This window comes from Camelina sativa, chromosome 10 (assembly GCF_030686135.1).
Source record: "Camelina sativa cultivar CO46 ecotype springtype chromosome 10, ASM3068613v1".
Lineage (NCBI taxonomy): Eukaryota > Viridiplantae > Streptophyta > Magnoliopsida > Brassicales > Brassicaceae > Camelina > Camelina sativa.
This window is the reverse complement of record NC_141889.1, coordinates 2781093-2797670: the sequence shown is the minus strand read 5'-3', so window position 1 is coordinate 2797670 and position 16578 is coordinate 2781093. Positions and strand designations below refer to the sequence as shown.

The following is a 16578-nucleotide window of genomic DNA, read 5'->3' as shown; positions in this document are numbered from 1 at the left end:
GTTTTATGTGTTTTGGATTCTTGAAAGAAGGTTATATTCTTCTGTTTTCTACTCGACCTATAAGAAGTAACTTCAATTTTTTAAATCTATTTCGGGGAAGAACACGTCTCCAAAGAATCGAGGCCCATGTCTATATAATAATAAGTAGTACTATATAACTAAATTAATCACGGCTCCATTTTAAAAATGTATTGCAGAGTAGACTTTCCTAATGCAGTAGTTTTCTTTCAGAAAATATATTGAAATAAAAGATGGGAGACACGAAGGGTCAATTGTATGGTTACCGAGTCCAAGATAAAGAGTCCATAATGGGGGAAGAAACAGTATTTAAAAAATACTAGAAGAGAAGATCACAATCACATGTGATGGATCATGGATGTGACTGAGAAGACCAACACAAAGGAAATGATCATGGATTATATTAGTATAATATATGTTGCTTCAATTTTTACAAATTTTAATTGTTTACAAGGGCATCGAGTGGGCCACGTGGCATATGCCCATACCTTTTGTAGGTGCAGCAAACGTGATAAAGATTCTGGACTGTTCATCCGCTCCCTCCATCCCTCCAACTTTTTTTTTCTTTTCTTCCGACTTTTAAAAAATCTTATCGTATAATTTTTTTTTTCTTTTCATTTTATATAATATCTTTTCTTATATGCCCTATATGTAATCTTAAAACTCTCTCTACGCATCTTTGTAGTAGTTGTGGTGAATGATGCTAATGCGGACCACTCCACAGTCGATTTAATTTGCCAAAGGAAATGTAATTATGGACGTTATTTCTTGTTATCATCATTTCTCCATTCCATCTTATCGTAAGAAGTCCATCAGTTTATAAGATAATTAAGAGTGGTATCATCTAGTCTATAAGAATACTATATCTCGTATTAGGGGATCAAAACACATGGTTTACGAAATGTTTGTAATACATAAGTCGGTTTTGGATCAATACCACTAAACTTTCTTTGTAACTTTCATTTGACAAAACTCTAAACTCAAATTCCATGGTTCTAGCTTGTATATGGAAAAATTGTTTTGATTATATGGATCATTAGAATATACAAAAACCATTTGGTGTCGGTAGTTCTTCATCTCGATTTTGAGAAGCTCTTTGTCAGGACAATGATTTGATTGACAACGAAGAACTAGCTAAATTTGATTTTACATGTTAAAAACTCTAGAGGCCAGACTATATGGACTTATTTTTACCTTGCAAAAACAAATATACAAATTAATTAATTAAGACTTGGTGCTACAAAAATATACTCAAATGAATAAATTCTCCATTATACAAAAGTAATGTTCCTACAATATATCTATATACATCTCTTAATTAGCCAATGAAACCTTTCAAGAAAAATATCATATAAAATTTTTAAATAGACCATACATTACCTTTGTTGTAAATGTTGAAAAAAAAATGAGTTGAGACGAATATGCTTAAATAATTATGCAAAATCTCTACCTAAAAAATCATCCGGCTAATTATTTTTCATTCAAAACATTTTATTGGTTAAAACTTAATAGTATAATTTTATACCAGAAGTGATAGTACTTAGTCTCGTAATAAATGATGCCGTTTAGAAAATCGAACGGCCGTGATCTTTCCACTTTGCGAACTGCTATTCGTGGGAAACGCAAAATGATAATGATACGAGAAAAAAAAGCAGCGTTTGTCCATTGGACCACGTTGCCCAATCTCAACGGCTCACGACGATCTGACGTCAAATTGAGGACATTGGCTAAATAATAACAATAAATAATAACCTTATCGAGAATAAAATAATCTCCGCATCCAAACAAAAGAAACAACCTTTTATATCAACGACGAGTGTCACGCCATGGACACTTGTCGACCTCTCTCCACCCCCTCTCTCTCTCTCTCTGACCCTTTCAGGTATTATTTCTTTCTCAAAGTGGAATTATTGATTTTCCATTTTACTCAAAGCAAAAAAATTAAAAGAATTTCGAAAGGTTAGGAAAAATAAAAACTTCTTTTTCTTTTTTCTTTCTTTGTTACTTTGTGTGACTGAGCTGCTTGATTTTTTTTATAAGAAAAAAATTTGATTTTTATTTCTTCTGAATCAGTTTTTGTTGTCTGTCATTGATTGGTTTGTTGTATCAGATTCACTGATTCTGATGAGCATCATGAATTTTCCCGCCGAATATAAGCATATGATTGGTTGTTTTAGAGATTTGTTTCCCTTTTTTTGGAGATTCTTTCACTATTTCTGCTCTGTTGCTTACTTCATTCTCTACATATTTCTCTTTTATAGATTTGTTCTTATCTTTTTCTAGGGGATTTTTTTTTTATCTATAAACTGTAAATAGGAGATCTATTTTAGCTTCGAATTCGATTTTGATTTAAAAATCTCATCTTGTTGTTTCACGTTAATAATAATAGCTCGTGGGTCTCTTTTGGATCTTTTGGTGTTCTTAAAGTGATAAAGATCAGTTTTTTTTTTTTTGTTGTTGTTGCGGTTAAACCATAACTTGTGTTTGTTTGTTTTCGTGAAGAGGGAAAAAAAATCTAAGCTTGATTTGAGAAGAAGATGATGGGGTCACGAACAAACTTGAAGAACTTTGTTGATGGTCTGACTGATGAAGCTGGAATGAACCCAAAGCAGCAGCCAATGATGGGGAGTAGTACTCTTCCATTGACGAGACAGAACTCGGTGTTCTCGTTAACCTTTGATGAGTTTCAGAACTCATGGGGTGGTGGGATTGGGAAGGATTTTGGGTCCATGAACATGGATGAGCTCTTGAAGAACATATGGACTGCTGAGGAAAGCCACTCACTGATGGGGAACAACACCGGTTTCAACAACATCAACAATGGTAGTAATAACGGGAACGCTGTTATTAACAGCAATGGAGGTGTATCTGTTGTTGGTATGGGAGGAGAAATTGGCGGTGGTTTTTTCACTGGTGGGAGTTTGCAGAGACAAGGGTCACTTACTCTGCCTCGTACCATTAGTCAGAAAACGGTTGATGATGTCTGGAAGGAGTTGATGAAGGAGGATGACATTGGAAATGGTGTTGCTAATGTTGGGACAAGCGGGATTCCGCAGAGGCAACAAACGCTGGGAGAGATGACTTTGGAGCAGTTTTTGCTCAGGGCGGGCGTTGTTAGGGAAGAACCTCCACAGGTGCAGCAGCCTGTAAATAACTTCAATGGTGGTTTTTACGGGTTTGGCAGTAATGCAGGTCTCGGGACAACTCCTACTATGATTGGTGTTAACCAGCCTCATAGTTTTGCTGGAAATGGTGCAGTGGTGAGACCGGATCTGCTGACAACTCTAACTCAGCCACTTCAGATGCAGCAATCACAGAGGGTGCAGCAGCCGCAACCACTCATACAGAAGCAGGAGAGGCCTTTTCCCAAACAGAGCACTATCGCGTTTTCCAACACTGTTGATGCTGTTAATCGTTCTCAACCTGTAACACAGGTGACTAAGTACCTGAATAACTACATTTTATATGAATGACAGTCATCTGACAAATAATTGATGTAGTTTTCATGTTTTAAGATAAGCTGGTTTTGGATTTGCAAGTATGTTTCAGTTATATGACTATAGCTTGTTTTTGCTTTTTTTCCGTAGTTCCAGGAAGTGAAGCCTTCAATTCTTGGAAAGCGGAACCATCCTATGGACAACAATCTACTGCAAGCTGTTGATTTTAAAACTGGTGTTACGGTTGCAGCAGTATCTCCTGGAAGCCAGATGTCACCTGATCTGACTCCAAAGAGCGCTCTGGATGCATCTCTGTCTCCTGTTCCTTACATGTTTGGTCGAGCAAGAAAATCAGGTGCAGTTCTGGAGAAAGTGATTGAGAGAAGGCAAAAAAGGATGATAAAGAATAGGGAATCAGCTGCCAGATCCCGCGCTCGCAAGCAGGTGAGTGTTCGTTTAAATTTTGGGGATTGAACAAACTTTGAAACTTTGGCCATGGTTATTTACTTTTTTTGTTTTCACTTTGTTGTCTGACAGGCTTATACAATGGAGTTGGAAGCAGAAATTGCGCAACTGAAAGAGTTGAATGAAGAGTTGCAGAAGAAACAAGTGTGTCCAGCTTCTTCCCTATCTCATTAGAGAATCTCGAGTTTTTCAGTTGCGCTATTTTATATTTTCTTAAGGTTGTGATCACTGACCATATATTCCATGCAGGTTGCAATCATGGAAAAGCAGAAAAACCAGGTACCGTCTTGGTTTGAATATCCTTATTATAGTTGTTGGCTAAGCTTTTAAATTGAATTACACTTTGGACAGTATTGTAAGCTTTTTAGTAGAAAAGTGTAAGCTACACAATGAAGTGAGATATACCACCGCATCTTTAATTTTCCACTCTCTGCAAAGTATTATAGATTACAATGCCAATTTGGTCTTTCATAAGAGTAATCTGACGAGCATGGATTTAACAGAAGTTGGCGCATTTGTTGTTGCAGCTTCTGGAGCCACTGCGCCAGCCAATGGGATGCAAAAGGCAATGCTTGCGAAGGACATTGACAGGTCCTTGGTAGAGCTTATAATGGCGTTCGAGGAACTCAACAAAGCGCAAAAGCTATAGAACAACACAGAAATAGAAAGCTAGCTTTGTATGTAGTTTAGGCAGGTGTTTCAATGGGTGATTGTAAATCGTGACGTGTGGCTGGTTTGACAGAGATAGATCAACACTCTTTTGTTCTGTTTTCCTGAAGCATCTTTTGGTTTTATCATCCTGATGTAATGGATCTTGACCAGTTTCTAGAACATCTTTGTGAGTTAACCAGAGTGAAATTATCTTCTTCTTAATGTTGCTTGTCTGCAACTGATCTCTTTTGGGACCAAATCAAACCACATTATAATTGTGAATAGATTGATTGAAACTTCAACTTTAGCATCATCATCTAGAATAATAACCAACTGGGTATACAAAATAAGATGCAAATACAATAAACCTAAGTGGCAAAATTCTTATAGATATCATCAGTTTCAGAGTAAGATTGCCTAGATTGCCTACAAGTTAAACAGATATACTGGTGCAAAGTCTCTGGAGTGTTTGAAACCCACAACTTCGGTTTAACAGCCGCAACGAGACATCTTCTAACTGTGTTTCTTGAACAAGATGCCTTCAAGATGGTGTTAAATGCCTTGGATACTCATGCACAAGCCCTTCTGAAACGCTCCTTGCTCTAGCATGTCCAAACAGCTTGCTAACAATAGCCAGGGAAAATTTGGTAACAGTTGCGAGCCCCAAACTTGTAATAACATTTCCATCTATAACAACTTCTGCTCCTTCGATCATTAAATGATTCGTAGGCACGTTTGTTTCTGAAGGGTACACAGTCGTTCTCCTTTCCTGCAATAGGATTCAAACAGTGAATTGGGTTTGTCCATGTCTACAACAAAACACAGAAAAGAACAATAATCATCTTCATTTTACCTTGAGTAAACCATGTTTATGCAGGATGGCAGATGATGTGTTAGTAGCACCAAATATTTGCCCAGTTTCATGTTGTTCCCTGAGAAGTTTCTTGAGAATTTTGGACTTCTGCAGACGTTCTGAGCCTGTATGGCCTCCCTAAGGAATTTCCAGCATAGAAAAGAAATCAAGATTACTCACTATGAAACAAACAAAAGTTGTATTTCGTCTATGCTTTTCCTGAGCACTTTAATTTGATATTGCATAGATTACACTGGAACATGTGTATAGCAAGATTAATCTAAGAAGTTGTGAACTGTTGTGAACTAGTCAAAGGGTATAAGTTTAATGAGAGCCATGCAGGTTAGAAGAAAAGCTTTTGCTGAATGTCTTACCGGAAGAAGGATTAGGTCATATGATGATTCAGCAGCTTCACCAATCAATTTGTCGGTGATAAATTTGGTGCCTTGAGATGCCGTAATCCGCAAAGATCTTTTCTACTGATGCAACCGTGACATCTACTTTGGCTCTTCTAAGAACATCTGAAATTGTGACTACTTCAACCTCTTCAGACCCGTTGGCGACCGGGATAAGAACCTGGACAGGATAAAAGAAGACGGAATGAATAAAGTTGCAGATGCGCCAACTTTCTTAGCTTTCAAATTCAAATGAGATGTTCTTAGTATCAGCCAAGTTTCTCAGCTTCTAAAGTAAAATGATCGTGAAACAAGTGGGAATGTATAAAAGCATAAGAAGAAATACAAAAATCAGTTATTATCATATCATCATGAGATTACATGGAAATGCATTGGTCATAGCTTCATGCGACTTACACGAGGTATGTGGTCTAGAGACCAGTCAATGCTATTGAACTCTTCATTCTTAGGATTTTGGTAACCATCGCGCAGAAGCTGGTGAAATGATTGGAAAATAAGAGATTATGAGAAGATTATGGCATATCGAGATGGATAAAGAAAAGAGTGAACCAAAGAAGTGTAGGGAATAGGAATAAAGACCAGAAACTCTTCAACCGACTTGGCTGTGGATTCTCCAAAGAGCTGCTCCACCAAGGACAGAGCAAACTGAAAAGAAGTACCAGGTCCACGGCTAGTTGTAAGCTCCCCAGAAATCTGAATGTTTGTCTTAACAGCCCAGAATGTAGGGAGCTTCCCGAAAAAAGCAGGATGTCCCGTTGTCTTGCACGATCAACTACACCAAGTTTAGAAATCAAAACATGAAGAAGAAACATTAGTTACTATACAGTCTAAGCCTTTCAATTTATACCCTCTTTCTTGTCAAAAGACCCCATGGAAGAAGAGTAATAGCTGGAGCCATGGATATAGCCCCGTATAACCGCTTATCTTCAGCTTGTCTCTTCATGATCTTCTCAAGAATTTTACAGTCTCTTAACCTAACAGCACCAGGCATGCCTCCCTTCACAATTTGCATTTTCAGATAAGCCCGAAACAAATATACAAAACCATTAAACTAGAGCTCAAAGAATGTCCTCACTTAAAGAAGATATGATTTATGAATCAGCCAAAGCAGAACTTACCGGTAAAGCCACAAGATCATAAAATTGATCAGCACATTTAGAGATTAAGACATCTGCAAGCAATTTGGTCCCTGAGGATGCTTCAACCTCTAGCTTCTGCTCCACAGAAGCAACAGTGACCTCAGCACCAGCTCGCCGTAGAACATCAATTAACACAACAGCTTCTATATCCTCCGTACCATATCCAATTGGAATAAGCACCTAACACATGATTTCTCAGTTATCTCCAAATCTCTCTATACAACAAACAAAGCTGGGGACTACTTTAACTTAGAGAATGTGTTACGCAACAAGTAGAACAAAAACGAAACCTTTTTAGTAGTTGGAGAAGACACCACGCCAACATCAGAATCTGGCCTTGTTTCAATACTTGGTGACATCGAAGCTCTGAACTTAAAACTTCGGACGCTCCTTTTAACCACTGGTGAAGAAGAAACCATAGAGACTGATGACAAACTCGGAGCAGCATTCGTCGAGACACAACCCATCGAAGAAGATATGAGCCTCGTATCCGTCAACGTTGGACTCGTAGAAGCTATCATGGCAATCGAAAATCCTAAAGACGCCATTGACAATTGCTAATAATGCGGCTAGACGGGAGAGTGAGCGCCTTATCTAATCATACTCGAAGAAAGCAAAGACGCCGAGACTTAAACGTCGACGTATCATTGCCTAATTCCTTAATTGGATAAAAAGATTCAATTTTTTTTTTTTAAATTTCAGCAAAAATTGTGCTTTTCACAAGTGAGACTGTCACACACGACTCTCACCTACGCGATGATGATGAGACGATAATGATTTATAAAAAAAGTTTTTATTTTTATTTTATTTTGGGTTGCCTTGATCTTATCTCCTCTTTTGGTTTTGTATTTAGGATATGAATTACACACAACCAAAGTAGTCAGAAACAGTGTGTATAAATGTCATAAGTGAAATCAGAAATCGGTATTGAGAAGAAGACAAAAATGTTAAGGATTTTGAGTAGAAGAGCAGTATCAACTTCGGAAGAGCTTACTAGTAATATTCAACAATGGCGGATGCGACCAGGAACCGATTCTCGCCCCGATCCTTTTCGAATTTTCCGGCGACTTCAAAAGGGTTTCTGCGTGGGCGTTCTCCCGGACGGAGTGGATAGAAATTCGGAAGCTTTTTCTAGTAACTCGATCGCCATGGAAGGGATCTTATCGGAGCTTCGTTCCCACATCAAAAAGGTTGAACCAGCTTATTTTTCGATTTTGGTGTCTTGATTGTTTGCAGATGAATGATACAAGTGTGTCTCGGTGGAGTTTCTAGGTATTGGCTGGAGGTGGAGAGGAGGCGGTGAAGAGGAACAGAAGTAGAAACAAGCTTTTGCCTAGAGAGAGGATTGATCGGCTTCTTGATCCTGGTTCTTCCTTTTTGGAGCTCTCTCAGGTTTTGTTCTGTTCATTTCAATTTTTGTTTCTTGTTTGGGTTCAATTCACATTTTGCAATCTTGAGTTTATTGCTGATTAATGCTCCATCATTGAGTACTATAACATGGGAATGTTGTTGCAATCTTGAGTTTGATTGATTGATTTGCGCTGCACCAATGTTGGAAAGAGAATTAGCATTTTATGTTTATAAACTCTGTATGGTTATTGATTGGTATTGATCTGAGACTTGTTTGATTCTTTGCTTACCGGATATGAATATGCTTAAAGCTTGCAGGACACGAACTGTATGAGGAGCCTTTACCTTCTGGCGGCATAATCACAGGGATAGGACCAATTCATGGCCGTCTTTGTATGTTCATGGCAAATGATCCTACAGTAAAAGGGGGGACTTATTATCCCATTACTATCAAGAAACATCTCAGGGCACAAGAGATTGCTGCTCGGTGCAGACTCCCCTGCATATATCTTGTTGACAGTGGCGGTGCTTATCTTCCAAAACAGGCTGAGGTTTTCCCTGACAAGGAGAATTTCGGAAGGGTTTTCTACAATGAGTCGGTTATGTCGTCTGATGGAATTCCACAGATCGCCATTGTTTTAGGCTCATGCACTGCCGGCGGTGCCTATATACCTGCCATGGCTGATGAAAGTGTAATGGTGAAAGGGAATGGTACCATATTTTTGGCAGGACCTCCACTTGTCAAGGTTGGTTTTCTCAAATTACTTTCTCGGTCGTTCTTGTCTTAATTAGGTACTTGAGAATGTAAAGCTAAATGAAAAGCTTTTGAACAGGCTGCTACAGGAGAGGAAGTTTCAGCTGAGGATTTAGGAGGCGCCACGGTTCACTGTACTGTGTCTGGTGTGTCGGATTATTTTGCTCAAGGTATATTCATCTCTTTCTGCAATTTAATATGACGACAAGAATCATGTTTTAGAGTGTAGACCTTAAGAAGTTACTCTAGTCTTGCAGACGAGCTACATGGACTCGCTATTGGAAGAAACATTGTCAAGAATTTGCACATGGCTGCAAAACAAGGGATGGAAGGAACATTTGGAAGCAAAAATCTTGAATACAAGGAACCGCTCTATGACATAAACGAGCTTCGCTCCATTGCTCCAGTAGATCACAAGCAGCAATTTGATGTCCGGTCTATTATAGCTCGGATTGTTGATGGGAGTGAATTTGACGAGTTCAAGAAACAATACGGCACTGTGAGAATGCTATTAGACTAATCTTTTTTAATCAAGATATTACCTTTGTAAGCTTCTTATCTGGAGCTTATTTTGGCAGACGCTTGTGACGGGGTTTGCTAGAATATACGGTCAGACAGTAGGAATCATCGGGAACAATGGCATACTGTTCAATGAATCTGCACTAAAAGGAGCTCACTTCATTGAATTATGTTCTCAACGTAAAATTCCTCTTGTTTTCCTCCAAAACATCACAGGCTTTATGGTAATTGAAGTGTTTGTCTTGTGTTCTAACATGTAGCTATATAAGAGTTTCTCTACTTATCTTACTTGCTTCTTTATTGTTTATAGGTGGGTTCAAGAGCTGAGGCCAATGGCATTGCAAAATCTGGAGCGAAAATGGTTATGGCAGTATCTTGTGCTAAGGTATGTTTAGTTTTTGTAAAGAGTCCGTCCAAGAGATTTTAATTAGTACAGTATATGCGAGACTTTAAGCTCGCCTCTAAATTCAGGTACCAAAGATTACAATTATAACCGGTGCAAGCTTTGGTGCTGGAAACTATGCGATGTGTGGCCGTGCTTACAGTCCAGACTTCATGTTCATGTGGCCAAATGCCAGGATTGGCATCATGGGCGGCGCTCAGGTAAACCATACCCGAACCAAACTGTTTAAACTGAGTCGGAAAGTGTTTATAATCAAATTAGTTTTGATAATAGTACGGTAACTGTCAACAAAGTTGTACTGAATGAACCAAAAATTTATTGAAAAAATTATGTTGTTGTTTCAGTTTCTTCTGTCTCTTTTGTTTGATGCAATTTTGGTTTTCATTCAGTTTGGTTAACCTTTGACTTTGAAAACATTGCAGGCTGCGGGTGTTTTAACACAAATCGAAAGGGCTACTAAGAAGAGGCAAGAAATCAAGGTACTGAATGAAACATCTTATAACCGATTATTCTGACTCTGTTTTGCTTTTCCACTAAAAGTTAATGAAAGAGAGAGAGACATGAATCTGCATTTTTGTGTGATGCAGTGGACAGAGGAAGAGGAAGAAGCATTCAAGAAGAAAACGGTGGATGCATACGAGAGAGAAGCAAATCCTTACTTCTCCACGGCGAGGCTTTGGGATGATGGAGTGATTGATCCTTCTGATACCAGAAAGGTTTTGGGACTTTGTCTCTCTGCTGCTTCAAACCGTCCTTTAGAAGATACTCGATTTGGTGTCTTTAGAATGTAAACAGCTTTTCTTTTTAAACTAATTAACCACTTTCAAATAAATGGAAAACTTTTCACATATCAGCCAGCAACAAAACCTATCTGATTAATTCAAGAGAAACATGGTCAACTTTGATCGTTGACCCTCTCTGTCTAGTCCAAAGCTACAGTCAGTTTGAAATTAAATTATATATAATTACTTCCGTTGACAAAAAGGCGCTCGTGGCCCAATGGATAAGGCGTCTGACTTCTAATCAGACGATTGTGGGTTCGATCCCCACCGAGGGTTGGCGAAGACACCATCTTCACCAAATTAGAACAGTCTGTGAGAAAAACAACATTTCCAATATCTGCACCGATCATACAACGCATTGCCAAGAGTAAGGCTTAGAGAGATGACAAGCTACGACGAAGGTTAGATGCACCCATGGTGGGAGACTCCCCTCAGGGGAAATGCAATACCATCTTCGGCCTGTATACTGATCAGTCCCCTTCCAAGATCCGTCCACATAGATTTCTACTGTGTCTGCTTGTACCAAGAACCAAAGTTTTGCTTCCTCCTCCGCTAACTGTAGAATTGCTAGTTTCTTTTTTTAAACAACCATTTTTTCCTCTTTTTCTTTAACAAAAGAATCCATCTAGTTCATTTAGTACAACCCACGAAACGATAACGAAGCAACAAATTGTACTTCAAAAATATTAAAGCTAAGAGCAAATGACACTCAAATACAGAATCTTCAATGGTACCCTGAGATTCCAGTAAAGACAGACAATAATAAACAATGACTTATCATTATCCAATAATTCAGAAGATTGAGTTAAATGACAGTTATTATTCTCTTCTCCTATATAATCCAACATGATGCTTCCACACCACAGAGGGATCATTCATCACACGACCTTCCTTGTTGCAACTCTCTCTCTCTTAATGACAATGCGGGTAAGACAGAACAGAAGCTCTTCGCGGTCTCTCCTTCTTATTTTTCTTCCATTTGAAGGATCACAATGGGTAGGGAGGAGACAGGGAAAGAGGGCGAGGATGAAGGACCCGTGCTTTTATGTAGATAAAGCCACAGTCTTACAAATTGGGCAGAGATTCTTGAGCATGAGCCATTGCTTGACGCAGGCAGTGTGGAATTCATGACCACATGCCAGGGTTCCAAGATCATCACCTTCTGCATACTCTTCCTGTCAAAACGACATCAAGGTTCACACATCAGCTTACGAGTCAAATCTGAGTATCAGCACAAAAATGGGAAAGATAAAGATTAACCCATCTTACACATATGGACGGTGTAGTGCAATGTCAAAAGAAAACGCTAATACATAGTCAAATCATACATGCATCTATCAATGTGATAATAATACATAACTCCTGTTTTGGTTTGCCTTATCGCACCTCATCTAGTATAATATAAACAAATTAATTTGTTGCAAGCAAACAGCCATAAGAGCATTGCTAGACAAAACTACAGGTGAAAAAGGCACATTCTCAATATAAGAGTCATTTCAGGTCATACCTGACAGACACAGCAAGGTTCCATGTCCTGGTGGGATTCTACAGCGGAAGATGTATATTTGCGCTGTTTTATTGCTTTAAGAATCACCTCTTCGCTTAGCCCGGTGCTCACATCTCCTATGCGTTCCCCAAGTGCCAATAGCTCCTACATTCCCAAACAGACGTTGGCAAAGATGGGGTACATTGTGATAAAATGGAAAAACAAAAATGAAACACACACCTCATACGACATGTTGTCAACGTCAAGGCGCATATCCCGATGCCTATCATGCATCTCGGCCATACCATGGTAGATCAGTGGATCAAATACCATATAATCCTATCAGATCACCAGATGAAAATCATGATTCAAGATGAAATGCCAAGTGCAACGGACCTTGCAACGAATTTCGTTTAATACAAAAGCCAAATCTAAAGAAGGCACACAACCTAGATGTCGACAGAGATCACATATCTCAGCATACTGAAAATCTAAAACTAACACTCGAAGACAGAAAATGCAATGTGATTAACTGATATTAAAAAAGATTGATTGAAATCAGTTGTGATACCTCAAACCGTAAATTCTCCCCTCTTCGCATGGCACTCAACACTTGCCGTATCTGTTCATAAACAAGAAAGTATCAAACAGACATCACGAAAAATCAGTAAATATGGCTTTCGATGAGACAAATGCCATACTTAGCAAAATTGTACCAGTGACGGATAATGTGAAACAATGAAAGATAATACAGACCTCTGAAATCAGCCGGTTCCTTCCATCGTTATCAGCAGCTAAGCTTCTTCCCAAGTGGCGCAAATGGAGATGATCACTTTGCCTTTCCAGTAACAGTCCTGATCTTCTTTGTCGAGAGCGATGACTCCGACTACTAGATCCAGATGGCGCAGCAGGTTCGTTTGAAGAAACAGAAGGCCCTGTCGGTAGTAATGGAAGAGAAGCACCATTTGTAGCCGATTCAGATTCAGTACTAGGAAATAAAGACCACGGAACAACTTCTGACATCCTTGATTGATTATGAGGAGAAACCCATGTGGGATTCGGCTGCAAACCATGGATCCCTGAACTCGATCCTGCTCGAGGAACAAAGGGGGAATCTCCAGATGTACTAGCGTTTCCACGAGCGAAACTCCAATGAAACTGATCCGGCACTGGATTTCTCGTTTCAGTTGCAGGTGTAGAAAAGACTGGCTGCTCTGAGTTGTTTCTTGGCGCGTCCCATGGTGGTCCAAATCCCTCTTCAGGCATATTGTTTGTTCTTGAACTCGAAGAAGCATTCCAAGCAAATTGGTGTATATTTCTGGTCAATGCAGGAAGGTGGATCATACTTGGCTGACCATCACCACTGCTTAAGCTACCTGTAACTAGTATTGTTCTTGCATCCGGAGGGTCAACAAAAGGAGAAGTTGCTGGTAACTGCTGTTGCTGACGCACAGAACTAGCGGACTGTGAGAAGCTGAATGCTACTGACTCCTGCGGCTGCCTGGAATTTAACCGCCTGCCTGGTCTAGATGTGGTTTCAGTGCTTCTTGTAGTAGGAAAAGCACTTTCTGCAACTGCTCTTCCACGACCCGTTCCAAATATTGGTTCCGGCAGACCAGACTGATTAGTAACATTTGGAGAATTTTGCGAGGGCATAGACAAACTTAAGCTACTTGAAGCATCATATTGAGTAAGACCCTGATTCCAAGCCCCATTCTCAGTTTGAAAAAGGCAACCATGACTTTCACTAGGAAACGAATGGCTAGGAGCTCCTTCGAAAGCTTTTCTTTTGCAGGATGAACCTAGGCCACCCAACGAAGAACCTGGAACACTACTTCTCTCCTCTGCGGTTTGACTTGAGCTTCCCAATGAACTCTCACCGTTATTATGGCGGATAACTACCCCCGAAGTCGGCAGTCCACTACCATTTATTTCCATGTCCTTGCCCAGATTTATATGCCCTAACATATTACTAGAGCTTGATCCACGCAAGAAGGATCCTCCAGGCAACAACATACCATTTGAACCTGATTGCCCTTCCTCAAATCCATACCCGTCTGAGGGAAGCTGACGATCTGTCTTTGCACCAATGGAATTGACCTGATCAGAAGGTCCCAATCTAGAGCTGGATTCACCAAAACTCCACCAGTTATGATTTTGAACAACATGCGAGCTAGAGCTTGGGTAAGTTGGTCGTCCTGAAGCAGTAGCATTGTTTGGAAACTGAACATCCACTGGATCCAGCATACTATTCGAAGTAGTCTCTACATTGGTGCTGCAAATGGGATCTCCATCTGCGTAATTAATTCCAGTAGATGAATCGCCAGTGCTTCGTGGCCCTTGCATTAATACCTCTGACCAGAACACAACAACTCTACAGGACAGAAAACAGTGATAAACTATAAAGTTCTTGAGGAAACCTAAAGCCACACAAAAACAAAGCAACAGAAACAAAGATTGATTGATGAGAGCTTGTAAAGATGATAAAACATGAAGGGAACACATATTCCCGGTATACCGTTTGATTTTCAAAGGGTCAGCCTCTTATTTAGCTGCAGCTCCCGTATTATGTTGTTATTTGGTACTCCAAGAAGGTAAAAACTCTGAAACTTGAGAGAGTAAACCATCAGTATAGAAATATCCAATCATATTTCTGAAACAAACAACTGAAGCATCTGCAAAATCATGACTTTAGCTGTTAAGCAACTCAGGAGTAGAATCTTAAAGAGTCTAACAAACTTCATTTATAACAAAAGTCCTTGCGACATTATCTCAAAATCTTGTTGGAAGATGGGAATAGAGAGAATGTAGCTACAGATACTAAAACAAACAACAAAAATCTTCAAACACATACTGTAGACAAGCCAATTGTTGAAGATTCGTCACAATTGTAGTCAAGACTGTATTTTTCTAACCAAGAATTTGCACATTTTGATTCATTCATCATTCATCACAAGAAAGAAGACAGCTTTTTCACTAAAGAAATCAAAGTTGCAATAGTAAGAAAAGAAACCCTAAAAGAAGATAATCCCGATCCGCAACGAATCAACAAAACCATCTCCACACACAAAAAAAAAAAAAAAAAAAAAACATGAAGACGATCCAGAAAAATGAAATCAATCCAAGACCGATCGTCGTATGATAGACAACAACAAGAAAGTAAAACACAGAATTGAAGAAATTGAGTACCTGCAAAAATCCCAAATCAAAGATCTCCTTCCAAGCTTAGAGTTTTGTAAAAAGAAAAAGCAAAGGCGTTTTTATTTATGAAATATCTCGGTTGTATGAAATAATCAGAGATGTGGTTGTTCTTGAAAATCTCAGTCTCTTCTTGCTCTCTTTAATTTTACCCAGAAATCAAAAAAGAAAAAATCTCCGAGAGAATGAAGAATGAAAAGAGCATAAAGGAAAGAGATTGAATTATATTAAGAAGAAGAAGCAGTGGTGGATGAGAGGGGAAGACAAGAGGAATAGACTATAGAGGGATTAAGAGATGTGATGATATCTCTCTCTATCTCTTACAACATTTTCATGTTAGTAATTAAATTTTGGTTTCCATAGATACAATTAATAATTAATCTTTTGTTTACTTTACATTATAACAAGTTTGGTAATCCTACTATTAGATTCGAGACATTATTTTATTTTTAGTATAAGACTTTTTTTTCAGGGACATACCGCATACATTTGCATTTGCTGGTGGTGCTTACCTTTGTTTTATTTTTCTCACTTCTTTTTTGGGGATTTGTAATAAATGTGAAAATTGGACCGTTTAAAGAAAATTAAAAGACGTTTGATTACTATATAAAGTATTTTATTAAAAAGGGTTTAATTGAGACGTGAAATGGTAGTGTTATGAAAAGAGTTACACGTAGCTCTCATGCAGTTTTGTGGAACCCATATTGGCTTGACTTGTATTCTGTTTTTGGGCTATTAAAGTCCAACAGAGACCCTCCCCCTCTAAACTCTAAAAAGCCCCCTTCCCTTCAGCACCCTTACAAAAATAATCGTGTCCCATCATTTAATTAAGCTTTACAAAAAATACATATAACTCAACCATACCCACTTTGTTTTGTAGCCTTGCCGGTGGGTTGTCTTGTCTTATTCATTTTTGCTTTTGGTTACCAAGAAAGTTTTCAGTTCATAGTCTCCATCGACTTGTTGTTCACTATGGTGGATTTAAACAATCTCTTTCTCCGGAATCGTATATCTAAAATAATTAAACTTAGCCTAGGTTGTTGTTGTTGTTGTTTGTTATAAAAACATAGTCTTTTTTTTTGGATGACAACACTAGCCTAGGCCATA

General features: G+C 38.8%; 4 protein-coding genes and 1 non-coding gene across 17 annotated transcripts; 3 read left to right on the top strand and 2 right to left on the bottom strand.

The window, feature by feature from the left end:
* The first annotated feature begins 1796 nt into the window (after positions 1-1796).
* On the top strand, positions 1797-4793 carry LOC104716749 (ABSCISIC ACID-INSENSITIVE 5-like protein 6). 6 transcript variants are annotated; one of them, XM_087470604.1, is made up of 6 exons: positions 1797-1900; positions 2521-3452; positions 3606-3899; positions 3993-4064; positions 4170-4199; positions 4448-4793. In XM_087470604.1, the coding sequence occupies exons 2-6, from the start codon at positions 2556-2558 to the stop codon at positions 4520-4522; spliced, it is 1368 nt and encodes a 455-aa protein (XP_087326730.1). In that variant the 5' UTR covers positions 1797-1900; positions 2521-2555; the 3' UTR covers positions 4523-4793. The 6 variants fall into 6 exon arrangements, with proteins under 6 accessions (XP_087326730.1, XP_087326731.1, XP_010432481.1 ...); XM_087470605.1 differs by having other exon boundaries at positions 1855-1900; positions 3612-3899; XM_010434179.3 differs by having other exon boundaries at positions 1855-1977.
* Positions 4794-4857: 64 nt separating this feature from the next.
* Positions 4858-7730, bottom strand: LOC104716747 (protein DJ-1 homolog C). Its single transcript, XM_010434175.3, is given in 9 exon segments — positions 4858-5340; positions 5425-5562; positions 5799-5894; positions 5896-6000; positions 6237-6314; positions 6420-6599; positions 6688-6837; positions 6959-7159; positions 7270-7730. Coding segments are annotated over 9 exon segments (1434 nt in total). The 5' UTR covers positions 7528-7730; the 3' UTR covers positions 4858-5112.
* On the top strand, positions 7526-10853 carry LOC104716748 (methylcrotonoyl-CoA carboxylase beta chain, mitochondrial). 4 transcript variants are annotated; one of them, XM_010434176.3, is made up of 10 exons: positions 7526-8169; positions 8252-8371; positions 8641-9075; positions 9163-9253; positions 9341-9582; positions 9662-9826; positions 9913-9987; positions 10074-10205; positions 10428-10484; positions 10593-10853. In XM_010434176.3, exons 1-10 carry the CDS (start codon positions 7924-7926, stop codon positions 10794-10796), a joined length of 1767 nt encoding a protein of 588 aa, XP_010432478.2. In that variant the 5' UTR covers positions 7526-7923; the 3' UTR covers positions 10797-10853. The 4 variants fall into 4 exon arrangements, with proteins under 4 accessions (XP_010432478.2, XP_087326726.1, XP_087326727.1 ...); XM_087470600.1 differs by having other exon boundaries at positions 7701-8169; positions 8648-9075; XM_087470601.1 differs by having other exon boundaries at positions 7731-8169; positions 9333-9582.
* Positions 10854-10990: 137 nt separating this feature from the next.
* TRNAR-UCU (transfer RNA arginine (anticodon UCU)) lies at positions 10991-11063 on the top strand. Its single transcript has one exon. It is a non-coding gene; the product is annotated as a tRNA-Arg (tRNA).
* Positions 11064-11457: 394 nt separating this feature from the next.
* On the bottom strand, positions 11458-16047 carry LOC104716746 (E3 ubiquitin-protein ligase MBR2-like). Of its 5 annotated transcripts, none has more exons than XM_010434173.3 (7): positions 15463-16047; positions 14792-14882; positions 13030-14647; positions 12845-12895; positions 12514-12612; positions 12295-12438; positions 11458-11962 (listed from the first exon to the last, which is right to left on the bottom strand). In XM_010434173.3, the coding sequence occupies exons 3-7, from the start codon at positions 14617-14619 to the stop codon at positions 11831-11833; spliced, it is 2016 nt and encodes a 671-aa protein (XP_010432475.2). In that variant the 5' UTR covers positions 14620-14647; positions 14792-14882; positions 15463-16047; the 3' UTR covers positions 11458-11830. The 5 variants fall into 5 exon arrangements, with proteins under 5 accessions (XP_010432475.2, XP_010432474.2, XP_010432476.2 ...); XM_010434172.3 differs by having other exon boundaries at positions 14792-14876; XM_010434174.3 differs by having other exon boundaries at positions 13030-14693; positions 14792-14876; positions 15463-15816.
* Positions 16048-16578: the final 531 nt, after the last annotated feature.